The following is a 19,555-nucleotide window of genomic DNA, read 5'->3' on the forward strand; positions in this document are numbered from 1 at the left end:
GTTCCATTGATCTATGTTTCTGTTTTTGTGCCAGTACCATATTGTCTTGATTACTGTAGCTTTATAGTATAGCCTGAAGTCAGGGAGTCTGATTCCTCCAGCTCCATTTTTTTCCCTCAAGACTGCTTTGGCTATTCGGGGTCTTTTGTGTCTCCATACAAATTTTAAGATGATTTGTTCTAGATCCGTAAAAAATGCCATTGGTAATTTGATAGGGATTGCATTGAATCTGTAGATTGCTTTGTGTAGTATAGTCATTTTCACAATATTGATTCTCCCATTCCACGAACATGGTATATCTCTCCATCTGTTGGTATTATCTTTAATTTCTTTCATCAGTGTCTTATAGTTTTCTGCATACAGGTTTTTGTTTCCCTAGGTAGGTTTTTCCTAGGTATTTCATTCTTTTTGTTGCAATGGTAAATGGGAGTGTTTCCATAATTTCTCTTTCAGATTTTTCATCATTAGTGTATAGGAATGCAAGAGGTTTCTGTGCATTAATTTTCTACCCTGCAACTTTACCAAATTCATTGATTAGCTCTAGTAGTTTTCTGGTGGCATTTTTAGGATTCTCTATGTATAGTATTATGTCAGCTGAAAACAGGGACAGTTTCATTCTTCTTTCCCAATTTGTATTCCTTTTATTTCTTTTTCTTCTCTGAGTGCTGTGGCTAGGACTTCCAAAACTATGTTGAATAGTAGTGGTGAGAGTGGACATCCTTGTCTTCCTCCTGATCTTAGAGGAAATGCTTTCAGTTTTTCACCATTGAGAATGATGTTTTCTGTGGGGTTGTCGTATATGGCCTTTATTATGTTGAGGTAGGTTCCCTCTATGCACACTTTCTGGAGAGTTTTTATCATAAATGGGTGTTGAATTTTGTCAAAAGCTTTTTCTGCATCTATTGAGATGATCATATGGTTTTTATTCTTCAGTTTGTTAATATGGTGTATCACGTTGATTGATTTGTGTATATTGAAGAATCCTTGCATCCCTGGGATAAATCCCACTTGGTCATGGTGTATGATCCTTTTAATGTGTTGTTGGATTCTGTTTGCTAGTATTTTGTTGAGAATTTTTGCATCTATATTCATCAGTGATATTGGTCTGTAATTTTCTTTTTTTGTTATATCTTTGTCTAGTTTTGGTATCAGGGTGATGGTGGCCTGATAGAATGAGTTTGGTAGTGTTCCTTCCTCTGCAATTTTTTGGAAGAGTTTGAGAAGGATGGGTTTTAGCTCTTGTCTAAATGTTTGATAGAATTCACCTGTGAAGCCATCTGGTCCTGGACTTTTGTTTGTTGGAAGATTTTTAATCACAGTTTCAATTTCATTATTGTTATTTGTCTGTTCATATTTTCTGTTTCTTCCTGGTTCAGTCTTGGAAGGTTATACCATTCTAAGAATTTGTCCATTTCTTCCAGGTTGTCCATTTTATTGGCATAGAGTTGCTTGTGGTAGTCTCTTAGGATGCTTTGTATTTCTGCGGTTTCTGTTGTAACTTCTCCTTTTTCATTTCTAATTTTATTGATTTGAGTCCTCTCCCTCTTTTTCTTGATGAGTCTGGCTAATGGTTTATCAATTTTGTTTATCTTCTCAAAGAACCAGCTTTTAGTTTTATTGATCTTTGCTACTGTTTTCTTTGTTTCTATTTTATTTATTTCTGCTCTGATCTTTTTTTTTTTGCAGTACACAGGCCTCTCACTGTTGTGGCCTCTCCCATTGTGGAGCACAGGCTCCAGATGTGCAGGCTCAGCAGCCATGGCTCATGGGCCTAGATGCTCCATGGCATGTGGGATCTTCTCGGACCAGGACACGAACCCGTGTCCCCTGCATCGGCAGGCGGACTCTCAACCACTGCGCCACCAGGGAAGCCCCCCTCTGCTCTGATCTTTATGATTTCTTTCCTTCTGCTAACTTTGGGTTTTGTTTGTTCTTCTTTCTCTAGTTCCTTTAGGTGTAACATTAGATTGTTTATGAGACTTTTCTTGTTTCTTGAGGTAGGCTCGTAGAGCTATAAACTTCCCTCTTAGAACTGCTTTTGCTGCATCCCATAGGTTTTGGATCATCATGTTTTCATTGTCATTTGTCTCTAGGTATTTTTTGATTTCCTCTTTGATTTCTTCAGTGATCTCTTGGTTATTTAGTAACGTATTGTTTAGCCTCCATGTGTTTGTGTTTTTTACGTTTTTTTCCCTGTAATTGATTTCTAATCTCATAGCATTGTGGTCGGGAAAGATGCTTGATATGATTTCAATTTTCTTAAATTTACTGAGGCTTGTTTTGTGACCCAAGGTGTGATTTATCCTGGAGAATGTTCCATGTGCACTTGAGAAGAAAGTGTAATCTGCTGTTTTTGGATGGAATGTCCTATAAATATCAGTTAAATCTATCTGGTCTATTGTGTCATTTAAACTTGTGTCTCCTTATTAATTTTCTGTTTGGATGATCTGTCCATTGGTGTAAGTGAGGTGTTAATGTCTCCCACTATTATTGTGTTACTGCTGATTTCCTCTTTTAGAGATGTTAGCAGTTGCTTTATGTATTGAGGTGCTCTTATGTTGGGTGCATGTATATTTATAATTGTTATATCTTCTTCTTGGATTGATCCCTTGATCATTACGTAGTGTCCTTCCTTGTCTGTTTTAACATTCTTTATTTTAATGTCTACTTTATCTGATATGAGTATAGCTACTCCAGCTTTCTTTTGATTTCCATATGCATGGAATATCTTTTTCCATCCCCTCACTTTCAGTCTGTATGTGTCCCTGGGTCTGAAGTGGGTCTCTTGTAGACAACCTATATGTGGGTCTTGTTTTTGTATCCATTCAGCAAGCCTGTTTCTTTTGTTTGGAGCATTTAATCCATTCACATTTAAGGTAATTATCAATATGTATGTTCCTATTACCATTTTCTTAATTGTTTTGGGTTTGTTTTTGTAAGTCCTTTTCTTCTCTTGTGTTCCCCACTTAGAGTAGTTCCTTTAGCATTTTCTGTAGAGCTGGTTTGGTGGTGCTGAATTCTCTTAGCTTTTGCTTTTCTGTAAAGCTTTTGATTTCTCCATCAAATCTGAATGAGATACTTGCTGGGTAGAGTCATCTTGGTTGTAGGTTCTTCCCTTTCATCACTTTAAATATATGATGCCACTCCCTTCTGGCTTGTAGAGTTTCTGCTGAGAAATCAGCTGTTAACCTTATGGGAGTTCCCTTGTATGTTATTTGTCGTTTTTCCCTTGCTGCTTTCAATAATTTTTCTTTGTCTTTAATTTTTGCCAACTTGATTACTATGTGTCTCGGCATGTTTCTCCTTGGGTTTATCCTGTATGGGACTCTATGTGTTTCCTGGACTTGGGTGGCTATTTCCTTTCCCATGTAGGGAAGTTTTCGTCTATAATCTCTTCAAATATTTTCTGAGGTCCTATCTCTCGCTCTTCTCCTTCTGGGACCCCTATAATGCGAATATTGTTCTGTTTAATATTGTCCCAGAGGTCTCTTAGTCTGTCTTCATTTCTTTTTGCTCTTTTTTCATTATTCTGTTCCGCAGCTGTGAATTCCACCATTCTGTCTTCCAGGTCACTTATCCTTTCTTCTGCCTCAGTTATTCTGCTATTGATTCCTTCTAGTGTATTTTTCATTTCAATTATTGTATTGTTCATCTCTGTTTGTTTATTCTTTAATTCTTCTAGTTCTTTGTTAAACATTTCTTGCATCTTCTCAATCTTTGCCTCTATCCTTTTTCTGACGTCCTGGATCATCTTCACTATCATTATTCTGAATTCTTTTTCTGGAAGATTGTCTATCTCCATTTCATTTAGTTGTTTTGCTGAGGTTTTATCTTGTTCCTTCATCTGGTATATAGCCCTCTGCCTTTTCATCTTGTCTATCTTTCTGTGAATGTGGTTTTTGTTCCACAGGCTGCAGGATTGTAGTTCTTCTTGCTTCTGCTCTCAATTTTCTTAAATTTACCAAGGCTTGATTTGTGACCCAAGATATGATCTATCCTAGAGAATGTTTCATAAGCACTTGAGAAGAAAATGTATTCTGTTGTTTTTAGATGGAATGTCCTATAAATATCAATTAAGTCCATCTTGTTTAATGTGTCATTTAAACGTTGTGTTTCCTTATTTATTTTCATTTTGATGCTCTTTCCATTGGTGAAAGTGGGGTGTTAAAGTCCTCTACTATGATTGTGTTACAATTTCCCCTTTTATGGCTGTTAGCATTTGCCTTATGTACTGAGGTGCTCCTATGTCGGGTGCATAAATATTTACAATTGTTATGTGCTCTTCTTGATTGATCCCTTGATCAATATGTAGTGTCCTTCTTTGTCTCTTATAATAGTCTTTAAAGTTTATTTTGTCTGATATGAGAATTGCTTCTCCAGCTTTCTTTTGTTTTCTGTTTGAATAGAATATCTTTTTCCATCCCCTCACTTTCAGTCTGTATGTGTCCCTAGATCTGAAGTGGGTCTCTTGGAGACAGCATATATACAGGTCTTGTTTGGTATCTTGTTTATACAGCCAGTCTATGGCTTTTGGTTGGAGCATTTACATTTTTTTAAACATCTTTACTGGAGTATAATTGCTTTACAATGGTGTGTTAGTTTCTTCTGTATAACAAAGTGAATCAGTTATACATATACATATATCCCCATATCTCTTCCCTCTTGTGTCTCCCTCCTGCCCACCCTGCCTATCCCACCCCTCTAGGTGGTCACAAAGCACTGAGCTGATCTCCCTGTGCTATGCAGCTTCTTCCCACTAGCTATCTATTTTACATTTGGTAGTGCATATATGTCCATGCCACTCTCTCACTTTGTCCCAGCTTACCCTTCCCCCTCCACATGTCCTCAAGTCCATTCTCTAGTAGGTCTGCATCTTTATTCCTGTCTTGCCCCTAGGTTCTTCATGATAATTTTTTCTTTTTTCTTTTGTTTTTAGATTCCATATATATGTGTTAGCATATAGTATTCGTTTTTCTCTTTCTGACTTACTTCACTGTGTATGACAGACTCTGGGTCCATCCACCTCACTACAAAAAACTCAATTTCATTTCTTTTTTTGGCTGAGTAATATTCCATTGTATATATGTGCCACATCTTCTTTATCCATTCATCTGTCGATGGACACTTGAGGAAGTGGACTTTGGGAGCAATGATATATATATTTTTTCCCTTTTTCTCTTTTTGTGAATGTGTATGTGTATGCTTCTGTGTCTAATTTTGTCTGTATAGCTTTGCTTTTACCATTTGTCCTAGGGTTCTGTCTGTCCGTTTTTAAAATTTTTTTCCTAGTATAGTTTTTATCGCTTCTTATCATTGGTGGATTTCTTTTTTTGGTTTGTTTGCTCTCTTCTTTCTTTCTTTTTATTACTTTAATATTTTTTTAATAATTATTTTTTAAAATTATTTTATTTTATCTTTTTCATTCTTTCTTTTTTTCTCCCTTTTATTCTGAGCTGTGTGGATGACAGGCTCTTGGTGCTCCACCCAGACATGAGGGCTGTGCCTCTGAGGTGGGAGAACCAAGTTCAGGACATTGGTCCACCAGAGGCCTCCCAGCTCCACGATTGATAACTACCTTAAATGTAAATGGAGGGCAGGTCCACGTCTGGTGGTATGTTTTGGGGTGTCTGTGACCTTATGATTTTAGGCAGCCTCTCTGCTAATGGGTGGGGTGTGTTCATGTCTTGCTAGTTGTTTGGTATAGGGTGTCTAGCACTGTAGCTTGCTGGTCGTTGAGTGGAGCTGGGTGTTAGTGTTGAGATGGAGATCTCTGGGAGAGCTTTCACTGTTTGATATTACATGGAGCTGGGAGGTCTCTGGTGGACCAATGTCCTGAACTCAGCTCTCCCACCTCAGAGGCACAGGCCTGACACCTGGCTAGAGCACCAAGACCCTGCCAGCCACATGGTTCAGAAGAAAAGGGAGAAAAAAAAAGAAAGAAAAATAAAACAAAGTTATTAAAATAAAAAATTATTAAAAATTAAATAATTAAAAAGTAATAAAGAAAGAAAGAAGATCCACCAATGATAACAAGTGCTAAAAACTATACTGAAAAAAAAAAAAGGACAGACAGAGCCCTAGGACAAATCGTAAAAGCAAAGCTATTCAGACAAATTCACTCAAAGAAACATAGACATACACACTCACAAAAAGAGAAAAAGGAAAAAGATATATATGTCTATATATATAAAAAAGGAAGAGAGCAACCAAATCAATAAACAAATCTTCCAATGATAATAAATTCTAAATACTAAACTAAGATAAACATAAAACCAGAAACAAATTATTTGCAGAAAGCAAACCCCAAGTCTACAGTTGCTCCCAGAGTCCACCACTTCAATTTTGGGATGATTCGTTGTCTATTCAGTTATTCCAGAGATGCAGGGTACATCAAGTTGATTGTGGAGATTTAATCCTCTGCTCCTGAGGCTGCTGGGAGAGATTTCCCTTTCTCTTCTTTGTTCACACACCTCCCAGGGTTCAGCTTTGGATTTGGCCCCGCCTTTGCTTGTGTGTAGGTCGCCTGAGGGCGTCTGTTTTTTGCTCAGACAGGACGGGGTTAAAGTAGCAGCTGATGAGGGGGTTCTGGCTCACTCAGGCCAGGGAAAGGGAGGGGCACGAAATGCAGAGCAAGCCTGCTGCGGCAGAGGCCAGTGTGACATTGCAACAGCCTGAGGCGCGCCGTGTGTTCTCCTGTGTGTTCTCCCAGGGAAGTTGTCCGTGGATCACAGGACCCTGGCAGTGGTGGGCTGCACGGGCTCCCGGGAGGGGAGGTGTGGAGAGTGACCCGTGCTTGCACACAGGCTTCTTGGTGGCTGCAGGAGCAGCCTTAGCATTTCATGCCCATCTCTGGGGTCTGTGCTGATAGCCGCGGCTCGCGCTAGTCTCTGGAGCTCGTTTAGGCGGTGCTCTGAATCCCCTCTCCTCACGCACCAGGAAACAATGGTCTCTTGCCTCTTTGGCAGCTGCAGACTTTTCCCGGACTCCCTGCCGGCTAGCTGTGGCACACTAGACCGTTCAGGCTGTGTTCACGCAGCCAACCCCAGTCCTCTCCCTGGGATCTGATCTCTGAAGTCCGAGCCTCAGCTCCCAGCCCCCGCCCGCCCCGGCGGGTGAGCAGACAAGCCTCTCAGGCTGGTGAGTGCTGGTCGGCACTGATCCTCTCTGCGGGAATCTCTCCGCTTTGCCCTCTGCACCCCTGTTGCTGCTCCCTTGTCTGTGGCTCCGAAGCTTCCCACCCCCCTTCCACCCCCGCACCCCCGTCTCTGCCAGTGAAGGGGCTTCCTAGGGTGTGGAAACTTTTCCCCCTTCACAGCTCCCTCCCTGAGGTGCAGGTCCTGTCCCTATTCTTTTGTCTCTGTTTTTTCTTTTGCCCTACCCAGGTACGTGGGGAGTTTCTTGCCTTTTGGGAGGTCTGAGGTCTTCTGCCAGCGTTCAGTAGGTGTTCTATAGTTGTTGTTCCTCATATAGATGTATTTCTGATGTATTTGTGGGGAGGAAGGTGATCTCCACGTCTTACTCCTCCGCCATCTTGAAGTCTCCGCAGCCTTTTCTTTTCCACTTAGAGAAGACCCTTTAACATTTCTTTTAGGGCCGGTTTAGTATTTATGAACTTTTAATTTTTGTTTGTCTGAGAAGTTCTTTATCTCTCCAGCAAGAATGACAATCTTGCTCGGTAGAGTGTCCTATGTTGTAGCTTTTTCCCTCTCAGCATTTCAAAGATACCATGCCACTCCCTTCTGGTCTACAAAGTGTCTGCAGAAAAATCAGCTGATAGTCTTATGGGCGTTCTTTTGTATGTGACTCTTTTTTTCCCCAGTGTCTGGTACTTTTTTTTTTTTTAATTAAAGTATAGTTGATTTACAATATGTGACTCTGTTTTTCTCTTGCTGCCTTTAGAATTCTCTCTTTGCCTTTAACTTTTGCCATTGTAATTATATGTCTTGCTGTGGGTCTCTTTGGGTTCATCTTGTTTGGGACTTTCAGGGTTTCCTGTATCTGGATATCTGTTGCATTTATCAGGTTCAGTAAGTTTTCAGCCATACTTTCATTAAATACATTTTTGACCTTTTTCTCTCCCTTCTCCTGGGATCCTTACAATGCGAGTGTTAGCGTGCTTCATGTTCTCTCAGAGGTCCCTTAAACTCTTCTCATTTTTTAAAATTTGATTTTCTTTTTGCTGTTTTCATTGGATGATTTCCATTATTCTATCTTCCAGATCACTTATGCATTCTTCTGTATCACCTAGTCTGCTGTTAATTCCTTCAAGTGTGTTTTTCATTTCAGTTATTGTATTCTTCAGCTCTAACTGGTTCTTTTTTTATATTTTCTAGTTCCTTGTTAAAATTCTCACTGTGTTCATCCACTTTTTCCCCTTAGTTCAGTTAACGTTCTTATTTCTAATGCTTTGAACTCTTCATCTGGTAAATTATTTACCTCTGTTTTATTAGTTGTTTTTTCAGAGTTTCTGTCTTGTTCTTTCATTTGAAACACATTCCTCTGTCTTCGCATTTTGCTTAACTTTCTCTGTCTCTATGAAATTGGGTAAGGCAGTTACCTATCCCAATCTTGAAGGGATGTCCTTGTGTGGGAGCAGTCCTATGCAGTCTGTGTGTGCCCAATGGCTTTGGTGAGAGACCTGGATCTGAAGTCAGCACAAGTCATGTCTTCCCTGGGGTGTGCAGGCAGCTATCACCTTGGTGGGAAGTGGGGCTGGAGATGGAGAGGCTAGAGCCAGAGCCGGTTATGAGCCAGGGCTTCTGCTATGCTCAGTGGCCAACACCACCCTCTTGGGGTTGGGGTCAGGTCCCAGGGTGCCGAGGCAGAAGTCCTGAGGGTCAGGTCCAAACTGGTTCCGTTCCTTCTAAGTGGGTTCTCCCCTCTCCCAGCATTAGCACCTTTGTCCAAGAGGGGAGTAGTGTTGGAGAAAGAGAGGTCAGAGTGGGCACCCACGTTGGGCCGGGGCATGTGCTGGCTGGTCCTGGTACATCAGTCAGAGCTCCACTGTGCTCTTGATCTACCATCTCTGCGAGTGCCAGTGATGGCCACGCTCACCCTATTCAGATGAAGTGCCAGGTCCAAGCTGGCTCTGTCCCCCACAAAATTGCACACTCTCCTCGGCAATGCCAGCCTTCACCCTAGTGGAGCTGCACTGGAGCTAGAGGGGTGGAGTGGGTGCTCGGTGTGGGAAACAGGCTGGAGTCCTGGGAAGTGTCAATCTGCTTCCTCTTTCTTGTTCCTGGGAGTAAGCAAGCCTAAGTGCAGAGTCTAGGTTTCTTACAGCTTCCTGTTAGTCCCACTGGTTTTCAAGCCAGTTAAGGGAAATTGTCTCCTTGATGTCAGACCCCAGGGCAGGGGTGTCCAGTATGTGACTTGAACTGCTCACTCCCCAAGGAGATCTCCGAGCCTGTGTAATCATCCCCTCCTCTTCTGTGTCCCCTCCTAGGGCACAGGTCCTGACCTGATCGATTCTCTTCCCTTCCTGACTTCCATGTGGATCTTTCTTTACAGCCTTGGTTGATGTGTCTCTCTGCCAGCCTCCAGTCTATTTTCAGTGAGAACTGCTCCACATGTAGACGTTTTTTTTGTTTTTTTTTTTGCGGTACGCGGGTCTCTCACTGCTGTGGCCTCTCCCTTTGCGGAGCACAGGCTCCGGACACGCAGGCTCGGCGGCCATGGCTCACTGGCGCAGCCGCTCCGTGGCATGTGGGATCTTCCCGGACCGGGGCACGAACCCGCATCCCCTACATCGGCAGGCGGACTCTCAACCACTGCGCCACCAGGGAAGCCCCTGTAGATGTATTTTTGATGTGTTCATGGCGGGAGTTGAGCTTGGTCTCCTCCTACTCCACCATCTTGATCTCCTCCCTCCTAAATCCTTAATTTCTTATATTCCCAGGAATAAAGCTGAACTTTGAGCCATAGTCAAAGATTTTCCCAAAGTAACCAATGATCCTTACAGATTTGAGGAGGAATTTAATATAGTCATTCAAACTCATCAACCTGGCTTCTCTGACATATCAGCTAGTGGTGATATTCAGTTCAGTGAATATGCTTGGTGATGAAGGCCAGGCCCAGCACTGAATGAAAACTGTTAATTGGGGCTTTTCTGGTGGCGCAGTGGTTAAGAACCGCCTGCCAATGCAGGGGATATGGGTTCGATCCCTGGTCCGGGAAGATCCTGCATGCGGTGGAGCAATTTAAGTCTGTGTGCCACGACTACTGAGCCTGCGCTCTAGAGCCCACTAGCCACAACTACTGAAGCCCGCACGCCTAGAGCCCATGCTCCACTGCAATGAGAAGACCACGCACTGCACCGAAGAGTAGCCCCTGCTCGCTGCAACTAGAGAAAGCCCACGTGCAGCAACAAAGACCCAATGCAGCCAAAAATAGATAAATAAATAAATAAATTTATTAAAAAAGAAAACTGTTAATTGGGAAAATCCTGAAAGGTGTCTAGACTCACAACTGGAAGCCATCCTGCTATTTCACTATAGAAATACCTTGAGGACATTGCAGGTTCAGCTTCAGACCACTGCCATATGGCAAATATTGCAATAAAGTGAGTCACATAAATTTTTTGGTTTCCCAGTGGATATAAAAGTTATGCTTATGCTAGACTGTAATCTATTAAGTGTGCAATAGCATTATATCTATAAAAACTACATACGTTAATTTAAAAATACTTTATCGCCAAAAAATGCTAACCACCATTTGAGCCTTCAGTGAGTCATAAACCTTTTTGCTGGTGGAGGATCTTGCTTCGGTGTTGGTGGCTGCTGACTGGTCAGGGTGGTGGTGCTGAAGGCTGGGGCAGCTGGGGCAATTTCTTAAAATAAGACCACAGTGGGGCTTCCCTGGTGGCGCAGTGGTTGAGAGTCCGCCTGCCGATGCAGGGGACGCGGGTTCATGCCCCGGTCCAGGAAGATCCCACATGCCGCGGAGCGGCTGGGCCCGTGAGCCATGGCCGCTGAGCCTGTGCGTCCGGAGCCTGTGTTCCGCAAGGGGAGAGGCCACAACAGTGAGAGGCCAGCGTACCGCAAAAAAAAAAAAAAGAAAAAAAAAAGAAAAAAGAAAAATAAGACCACAGTGAAGTTGGCCGCATTGATTGACTCTTCCTTTCATGAACAATTTCTCTGTAGTGTGCAATGCTCTCTGATAGCACTTTACCCACAGTAGAACTTCTTTCAAAATTGGAGTCAGTTTTCTCAAACCCTGTTGCTGCTTTATCAGCTAAGTTTAAGTAATATTCTGAATCTTATATTGTCATTTCAACAATCTTCACAGTATCTTCACCAGGAGTAGATTCCTTTTCAAGAAACCACCTTCTTTGCTCATCCATAAGAAGCAACTTCACATCTGCTAAAGTTTTATCATGAGATTGCAGCAATTCAGTCACATTTTCAGGTTCCACCTCTAATTCTAGCTCTCTTGCTATTTCCACCACACCTGCAGTTATTTCCTCCACTGAAGTCTTGAACCCCTCGAAGTCATCCATGAGGGCTGGAGTCAACTTCTTTCAAACTCCTGCTAATGCTGGTATTTTGACCTCTTCTCATGAATCACAGATATTTTCAGTGGCATCCAGAATGGTGAATTCTTTCCAGAGGCTTTCAATTCACTTTGCCCAGATCTAATAAAGGAATCACTATCTATGCCAGCTATAGCCTTATAAAATGTATTTATTAAAGAATAAGACTTGAAAGTCAAAATGACTCCTTGATCCATGGGCTGCAGAATGGATGTTGTGTTAGCAGGCATGAAAACAACATTAACCTCACTGTACATCTCCATCAGAGCTCTTGGGTGACCAGGTGCGTTGTCAGTAAGTAGTAATATTTTGAAAAGAATCTTTTTTTGTTTTTTTTTCTGAGCAGTATGTCTCAACAGTGGGCTTAAAATATTCAGTAAATTATGCTGTAAAGTGATGTGCTGTCATCCAGGCTTTGTTGTTCCATTTATAGAGCACAGACAAAGTAGATTGAACATAATGCTTAAGGGCCCTAGGATTTTTAGAATGGTGAATGAGAATTGGCTTCAAATTAAAATCACTGGCTGCATTAGCCCCTAACAAGAGAGTCAGCTGTTCTTAAAGCTTTGAAGCCAGGTATTGACTTCTCTCTAGCTATAAAAGTCCTAGATGACATCTTCCAATATAAGGCTGTTTTGCCTACATTGAAAATCTGCTGTTTAGTGTAGCTGCCTTCATAACCTCAGCTAGATCTTCTGGATAACTTGCTGCAGCTTCTACATCAGCACTTGCTACTTCACCTTGCACTCTGATGTTACAGAGACGGCTTCTTTCCTTAAACCTCATGAACCAACCTCTGCTAATTTCAAACTTTTCTTCTGCAGCTTCCTTACCTCTCTCAGCCTTCATAGAATTGAAGAGTTAAAGGCTTGCTCTGGATTAGGCTTTGTCTTAAGGGAATGTTGTGGCTGGTTTGATCTTCTATCCAGACCATGAAAACTTTCTCCATGTTTGCAATGAGGCTGTATCACTTTCTATCATTCGTGTGTTCATTGGAGTAGCACGTTTATAACAATTTTCTTCAAGAACTTTTTCTTTGCATTCACAACTCTTTGGTGCAAGAGGCCTAGTTTTCAGACTGTCCTGGCTTTCAATATACCTTCCTAACTAAGCCTAGTCATTTTAAGCTTTTGACTTAAAGTGAGAGATTTGCAACTTCCTTTCATTTGACCACTCAAGAGGCCACTGTAGGCATTAACTGGCCTAATTTCAATATTGTTGTGTCTCTGTGAATAGGGAGGCCACAGGAGAGGGAGACAGGGAATGGCTGGTTGGTAGAGCAGTCAGAACATGCACAACATTTATTGATTAAGTTCACTATCTTATATTGGTTCACCTATCTTATATAGGTTTGTGACACACCAAAACAATTACCATAGTACCATCAAAGATCACTCATCACAGATCACCAGAACAAATATAATAATAATAAAAATGTTTGACATATTGCAAGAATTACCAAAATGTGACACAAAGACAAGGGAAGGAGCGAATACTGTTGGGAAAATGGCGCTGATAGGCTTGCTCTACACTGGGATGCCACAAACCTTCAATTTGTAAAAAACGCAATATCTGTGAAGCACAATAAAGTAAAGTGCAATAAAACGAGGTATATGATCAGGCTCAGGTAATCGCTAGGTGACTTCATCGGGCGATTCCTAAGGCTTTTCCAAAGCCTGTTGATTGCAACAAAATTCAGGCTTGCACACAAAAATCTGATGAACCTGTTCATAACTATTATAACTGACTTCAGATTATTAATTCCACCTGAGTAGCTTTTAACTCTGAGTAGCTAAACAGGAAACTTTCCCTTCTAGCAAAAAAGGACAAGGATGGAATGGTAAACTGTGTCCACTCCAGGTTAGTTAACTTGGCACACCAGCTCTCTCGCACTCTAGATGAGCCACCTAAAAGGAGGACCACCAAAATTCTTATTCTTCATCGCCAACAATTGAAGGCCCCTAAACAAAACCTAAACCCTTTAGTTTCTGCTATTATGGCAAACATACAGGACATTGGAAAAGAGATTGCTACAGATTTAAGTGCTTCAGGCACCTTCAGCCCTCCAACGTCCTCCCAGTTCTCAGACAGGGCTCACAGAAAATACAGGAGCTCTGCCCTATCCTCCCTCTTAATCAGCTCGGAGAAACATTTCTCCAGGTTGGGAATGAATCTCTCCCAGTCCTGTCACGGAGCCACACTCCCAATGCTCAACCCCCCTACTCAAGCAGCCCCTGCCCCAGAGTACTAAACCACTTCAAATAGTGGGGATCTCTAATGAACCTCAAGAGGTTCCTGTCTCTGAACCTATTCCCTTTTGCTTAGGCCCTTTGAGAAATACACACCCTTTTCTCCTTTGTTCCTCCACTCCCATTTATTAGGCCAAGATTTCTTAGAGAAGTATCATGTTGGAATTTCTCCCCCAAAGGGGAAATAATTCTAGAACTTGACAGTAGTCATCAAAGCAGCCAACCAGATGAGTTAAATGACCCTTTGACATTTTTTATTTGTTGCACCTCTGACAGTAGTAGAGATGATTCTGGAAACACTGATGATTTGTCCCTATTGAATCAGCTACCAGCTTCCTTAAGGGCAAAACCTCCAATCAATACTGGCAAAAATTCACAGTGTACCTCCCACCAAGGTTCAAATAGATTCCCAAAAATCTCTTCTCAGAATTCATCAATATTGTATAAGTGAAGAAGCCCTTCAAGGCATAAGTCAATAATAGAAGACTGCAAGGCTCAAGGCTTCATTATTTCTTGTACTAGCCCCTGTAACTCTCCCATTTGCTGGTGAGAAAACCTAAGGGTCAAGGGTAGAGGTTCGTCTTGGACCTCGAGCAATAGAAAGCATAGTTATCCCTCAACACCCTATTGTTCCTAAACCTCAAATGTTACTAATATTCATTCCAACAGAAGCAAATTCTTGACTGTAAATGATTTATGCAGTACATCAATTAGTATTCCAGTTGATGAAGCTAGCCAATACCTTTTTGCATTCACTTGGGAAGAAAAACAATTCCCCTGGACAGCAATGCTTCAGGGTTTTTCTAGGAGTCCTTTTTTCTCACAAATCCTGAAGGCTGATCTGGATGATATAAATTTCCCTAGGGATCTACTTTGTTGCAACACGTGGATGATTTGTTTCTTTTCTCTCCTTCTCAAGCTTCCTCATAAGAAGACAGTGTCTACTTGCTAAAGCTTTTAATCTTGAAGGGATATAAGATTGCCAAAGAAAAGTTGCAGTTTGTCCAAACCTAGTTTCAATATTTAGGGCATTTTATGTCAGAACAAGAGCTATACCTAGTTCCAGATAGACTTCATGGTGTCTCAAGTTTCCCCAAACCCCAAACTAAGCACTGACTGCTCGGTTTTCTTGGGCTACTTTGTTATTGCGAAAATTGGATTCCAAATTCCTCTCTTAAGGCCAAACCTCTGTATGTTTCACTAAACAATAACAACCCTGACCTAATATTATGGGAAGAACCAGTTACATAGCTTTTAAGGCCTTAAAGGAGAGTTTGATGAACCCACCTGCCCTTGGGCATCCCAAATGGAAATCAGATTTCCTTTTCCCTTTTGGTATATGAAAAGGAAGAGGCTATCCCTGGGGTATTTACCCCAAAACACAGGGAACGCCATTGGCCCATAGGGCATTGTAGCCAGCAACTGGAGCCTGTGCCACTGGGATACCACCTTTGCCTTAGAGCCATTACAGCCACTGCCCTTTTGGTTAAGGGCTACTGAGAAAATCATTGTGGGATCTTCTTTAACCATTTTTGTACCTCATGAAGTAGAAGCCCTCCTGAATTCTCATCATACTCAACATTTCTAAGTCAGCCACCTCACTTCCTATGAAGTCCTTTTGTTAACTGGTCCTCACATAACTCTTTTAAAAAAAAATTATTTATTTATGGCTGCGTTGGGTCTTCGTTGCTGCACGCGGACTTTCTCTAGTTGCAGCGAGCAGGGGCTACGCTTCGTTGTTGTGCACGGGCTTCTCATTGTGGTGGCTTCTCTTGTTGCGGAGCACGGGCTCTAGGCATGCGGGCTTCAGTAGTTGTGGCATGTGGGCTCAGTAGTTGTGGCTCGTGGGCTCTAGAGCGCAGGCTCTGTAGTTGTGGCACATGGGCTTAGCTGCTCCGCGGCATGTGGGATCTTCCCGGACCAGGGCTCAAACCCATGTCTCCTGCATTGGCAGGCGGATTCTTAGCCACTGTGCCACCAGGGAAGTCCCCACGTAACTCTTTTACGTTGTAATAACCTTACCCTGGCTACCCTTCTCCTCTCCCTCTGTGATGAAGTCCCTCACCACTGCTTAATGCTGATGGGTCACCTCCTGACTCCTCCTGATGATTTTCAGGAAATTCTTCTGGGTAATGTTGACTTCTCATGGTTCATTGATAGTTCTTATTCAGAAGGTGACAATGACAAATATTGTGCTGGGTATGCTATTGCAACTCCTTTTGATGTTGTTACCTATGGCTACTTCAGCCCTGTGGTTCATATGGTTACTCAAAAGTGAGCTCCATAGGTTACAATCTTACACGAGCTCGTAATTTAGCCAAGGACAAAACTGTCAATATTCATACTGATAGTAGATATGCTTTTGGAATAGCTTGTGATTTTGGAATGTTGTGGGGAGAGCATGGCTTCTTTACTTCCAGTGGAAATAAAATTTAAAATGATCCCTATGTTCAGGAATGATTGGATGCAATGTTTTAGCTATTGATAAGATTCTAAGGCATTCTAAACTTGACTCTTTGGAAGCTGAGGGAAATCACCTTGCTGACATTTCTGCAAGGAATGCTGACCTTAATGGAACTGAAAGCAGTCAAACCTCTGTCATGGTCCAAAGGGATATTTCCCCAAATGATAACATAGCAAAACTGGCTAGAGAAGCCCAACAATTGGCCTCAGAAAAAAGAAAAGCAAGATTGAAAATTCTACAGTTGTTGGTTTGATAAAAAGAGAAAGCTCTGATTTGGACCAAATAACAACCCAGTCCTACTAGAGATCTAAAATTCCCACTAATCACCATTGTACATGCATTAAACCATTGGTCTACTGGCAAAAAGATAGCACCCATGAATCAATATCAGTGAGGAAACATTAACAAGGCCACAAAAAGCGCCTACCTCACTATTCCACTTATCTGAAATACAATTCAGGGAAGCCTGTTTGTACTGCCCCTGGGCATTTTAAACTTCCTAATGGACCATTTGAGGTCTGGTAAATGGATTTCATACAACTTCCTCCATCTCATGGAGATAAATATCTTTCAGTCATGGTCTGTATGTTTCACACTGGACCAAAGCCTTCCTTTGCAGACAGGCTACTGCCTCTTCTGTGGCTAAAGTCCTTTTGGAAAAGATTCTCCCTACCTGAGGAACTCCTCTCGAACTTCACAGCGATTGAGGAATGCATTTTGCTCGTCAGGTACTTTGACAAGTCTGCACTGTGTGGCTGGTTTTACTTCACTGTGCTTATCACCCTCAATGGTCTGGTTTAGTCAAGTGCACTAACGGCATTATTAAGACTCAACGGCAACATTTGTAGAAACCCTCCAAATACCTTGTCCCAAAGTTTGCCATTGATCCTTCTAAATCTTAGATCCACTCCTTTTGGAACTCACAAACACTCGCCCTTTGAGACAGTCACAGGACACCCAAAGCTCTTGGCTTCTGCTTTTTCTGATCCACAGCCAACAAAAGGAGAGAGACTCTCATACTGCTTTTGTTAAAAATAATCGTGTTTTTTGTAGAGCAATCTTTTCACAGCGTGCTCTCTGGGGACAAAGACCTTAAGCATCACACCTTACAGCCTGGGTAGTTTGTCTATTGGAAAAGATATCTCCAGAAAGACTATCTTCACTCTTTCTGGAGAGGCCCCTATCAAGTACTGCTAACCAACACCTGTGCTGCCAAACTCCAGGGAACAGACTCTTGGATTCACGTGACAAAGAAGGCTTCCAAATCCTGATTGGACTTGCACATCATCTAGTGACATGAAAGTAAATATCTCCTGGAATTGAAGCATACGATATTTGATGAGACAACTTCCCCAAGATATCCAGATCAGGTCTGTCAGAAGTTTCTTTCCAAACCTTTGATGATGACATAACACTTCAGATAATCTCCAGAGCCTATTATCTTTGTAACATAGACTTTGGATTAAAAAAATGCTCGAGAGGTCTCTCTCCTACCCCTCCTTGTTACTCAAATGTGATCTCATTAGGATTCCAGTCTGTGCACTTTCTCTCCAACATGGGACACTACACCCAGGAAAGGCCCTTCCTGACATTAAGGGACAAAAAAACTGCTGAAACCAGAAGACCTGACTCTTGATCAGCGATACTTTCATAGAAAGGTCTTGATCAACAGGAGAAAATATAAAAAATAAATAAATAGAAACCTCAATTACATAGAGTCAGGAGACCAGAAGGGGGAGCGCTCATGCCTTGTGACAACAGGCAGAGCCCAACAGGAAGAAGAAAGACTCCTCTCCTGGCAACAACTCAGCCAGTGAACAGCCACGGACTCTTCGTTTACTACAGCCTTCCCAACTTCATTTTCTCCTCTATAAAAGAGTTCTCCTCCCGTTGCTCTATGGGGAATTGCGTGTAGCTTGCCCTGGTTGCAGACTCCAAGCTGCAATTCTCTGCTGATCCTGAATAAACCCATTTTCACTGGAGAAATGACTGGCAATCTATTTGTTTTAGGTCAACATCTCTCGGTTCACAGGGCTATCCTGGGGATGGAAATAGACAACATGTGAGGAAACTGTGTGTAAATTACAAAGTGTTAAATGTAGGTCAAGTGATGGTGGGGTCAACACATGGCCTGTCCAAGAACAGTTGAAACACATCCATGTGCCTGCTCCTCCTCTGATGAGTTCTCTGCTTGACTTACCTGGGCCTTCCTGAACGTAGTCAGCCATGGCCCCTGTCACTGTGGCGATGTCGACATCGGCCATCTTGGAGCTCAGGGCGATCTCCCAGAAGTCAGCGGGGCTGCTGCAGTTGCTGCTCCGGTCCCCAGTGTACTCCTGTCCGGAGGAGCACAACCCAGGCCCGTTACACCTCTGGCACCCTGTGCTCCACTGAGCCACCCCAGGTATGAGGATAACAGGCCATGGCTGAACCAAGCCCCCCGGCTGCCTTTCACGCACCTTCTCATAAAAGAGCCTCTCGAGCCGCCCGTCCTCCTTCTTCAGGGACAGCCAGCGCCCGCACAGGAACAGGAACTCGTCCTCGTTGGTGTCGTTCCAGATCTCCACCTTCTCCACGTACCAGTCTGCACACAATTTGGTGTTGTCGTGGCGGAGCTTGATCTTGTAGATGACACCCAGGTCAGCAGCCTCGATGATGAAGGTGTCGGCCTGGGGAGTCCAGATGTGTGGACTTGGGTGGCGGGGCGCTCCCCACCTCCACCCACTCCAACCCCATCCATCCAGTACCTTCCATCCCCCTCAACTGTTGGGCTGAACAGACCCTTTCTAGCCAGGAGCCTTCCAGGCCCAAATCCCTAACGCAGAGTTTGGTATTCCAAGGCCTCGCTTCCACAATGGCCCCGTTTTGCAGTCCGGCTCCTCTTGGGATAAGCCCTGTGGGTGTTTGGAATATGGACCCTGACGAGCTGTGTGAGTGGGGTGCTCAGCCTGGTACCTGGACATCCTTAGTTATGCTGAGTATTGGCTTGAGGTCAGGTGGGAGGCTGGACGGTAAGAGCTATGGAAGAGGTGAAATCTTTCTGAATAATGAGAGGAGGCTTGAAATTCCCAGGGGAAGCTGGCAGCTGGAGGAGCCAGGTCAGGCTGCAGGAGTGCAGGCAGAGAGGGGGGAGGCTGTGGCGGAGGCCAGGCTGGGGAGAGCACAGGGCCTATCACCTGGACTGTGGGTTCATGAGGGATTTTGTCAGGGGTGTGACATTGGCCCTTCTCTGTGTCCCTGATTATATCTTTAGTGATGTGACATTGCACTCTTGGGTGCTTGCATTCCTTTAGGATTGCTCAGTGACATGTG

At 42.9% G+C, this 19,555-nt stretch overlaps 1 protein-coding gene across 2 annotated transcripts in view; it reads right to left on the reverse strand.

Annotated features, from left to right (window-relative positions):
• The window catches only part of LOXHD1 (lipoxygenase homology PLAT domains 1), a 201,300-nt gene that overhangs the window by 47,765 nt on the left and 133,980 nt on the right, over positions 1–19,555 (reverse strand). For both annotated transcript variants that reach the window (XM_033837947.1, XM_073790898.1), the window contains exons 30-31: positions 18,703–18,912; positions 18,444–18,579 (exon numbers count right to left, since the gene is read on the reverse strand). In XM_033837947.1, coding sequence (XP_033693838.1) covers positions 18,444–18,579; positions 18,703–18,912 — 346 coding nt within the window. The remainder of the gene's footprint in view (positions 1–18,443; positions 18,580–18,702; positions 18,913–19,555) is intronic.

Source organism: Tursiops truncatus, chromosome 13 (genome assembly GCF_011762595.2).
Source record: "Tursiops truncatus isolate mTurTru1 chromosome 13, mTurTru1.mat.Y, whole genome shotgun sequence".
Classification (NCBI taxonomy): Eukaryota; Metazoa; Chordata; class Mammalia; order Artiodactyla; family Delphinidae; genus Tursiops; species Tursiops truncatus.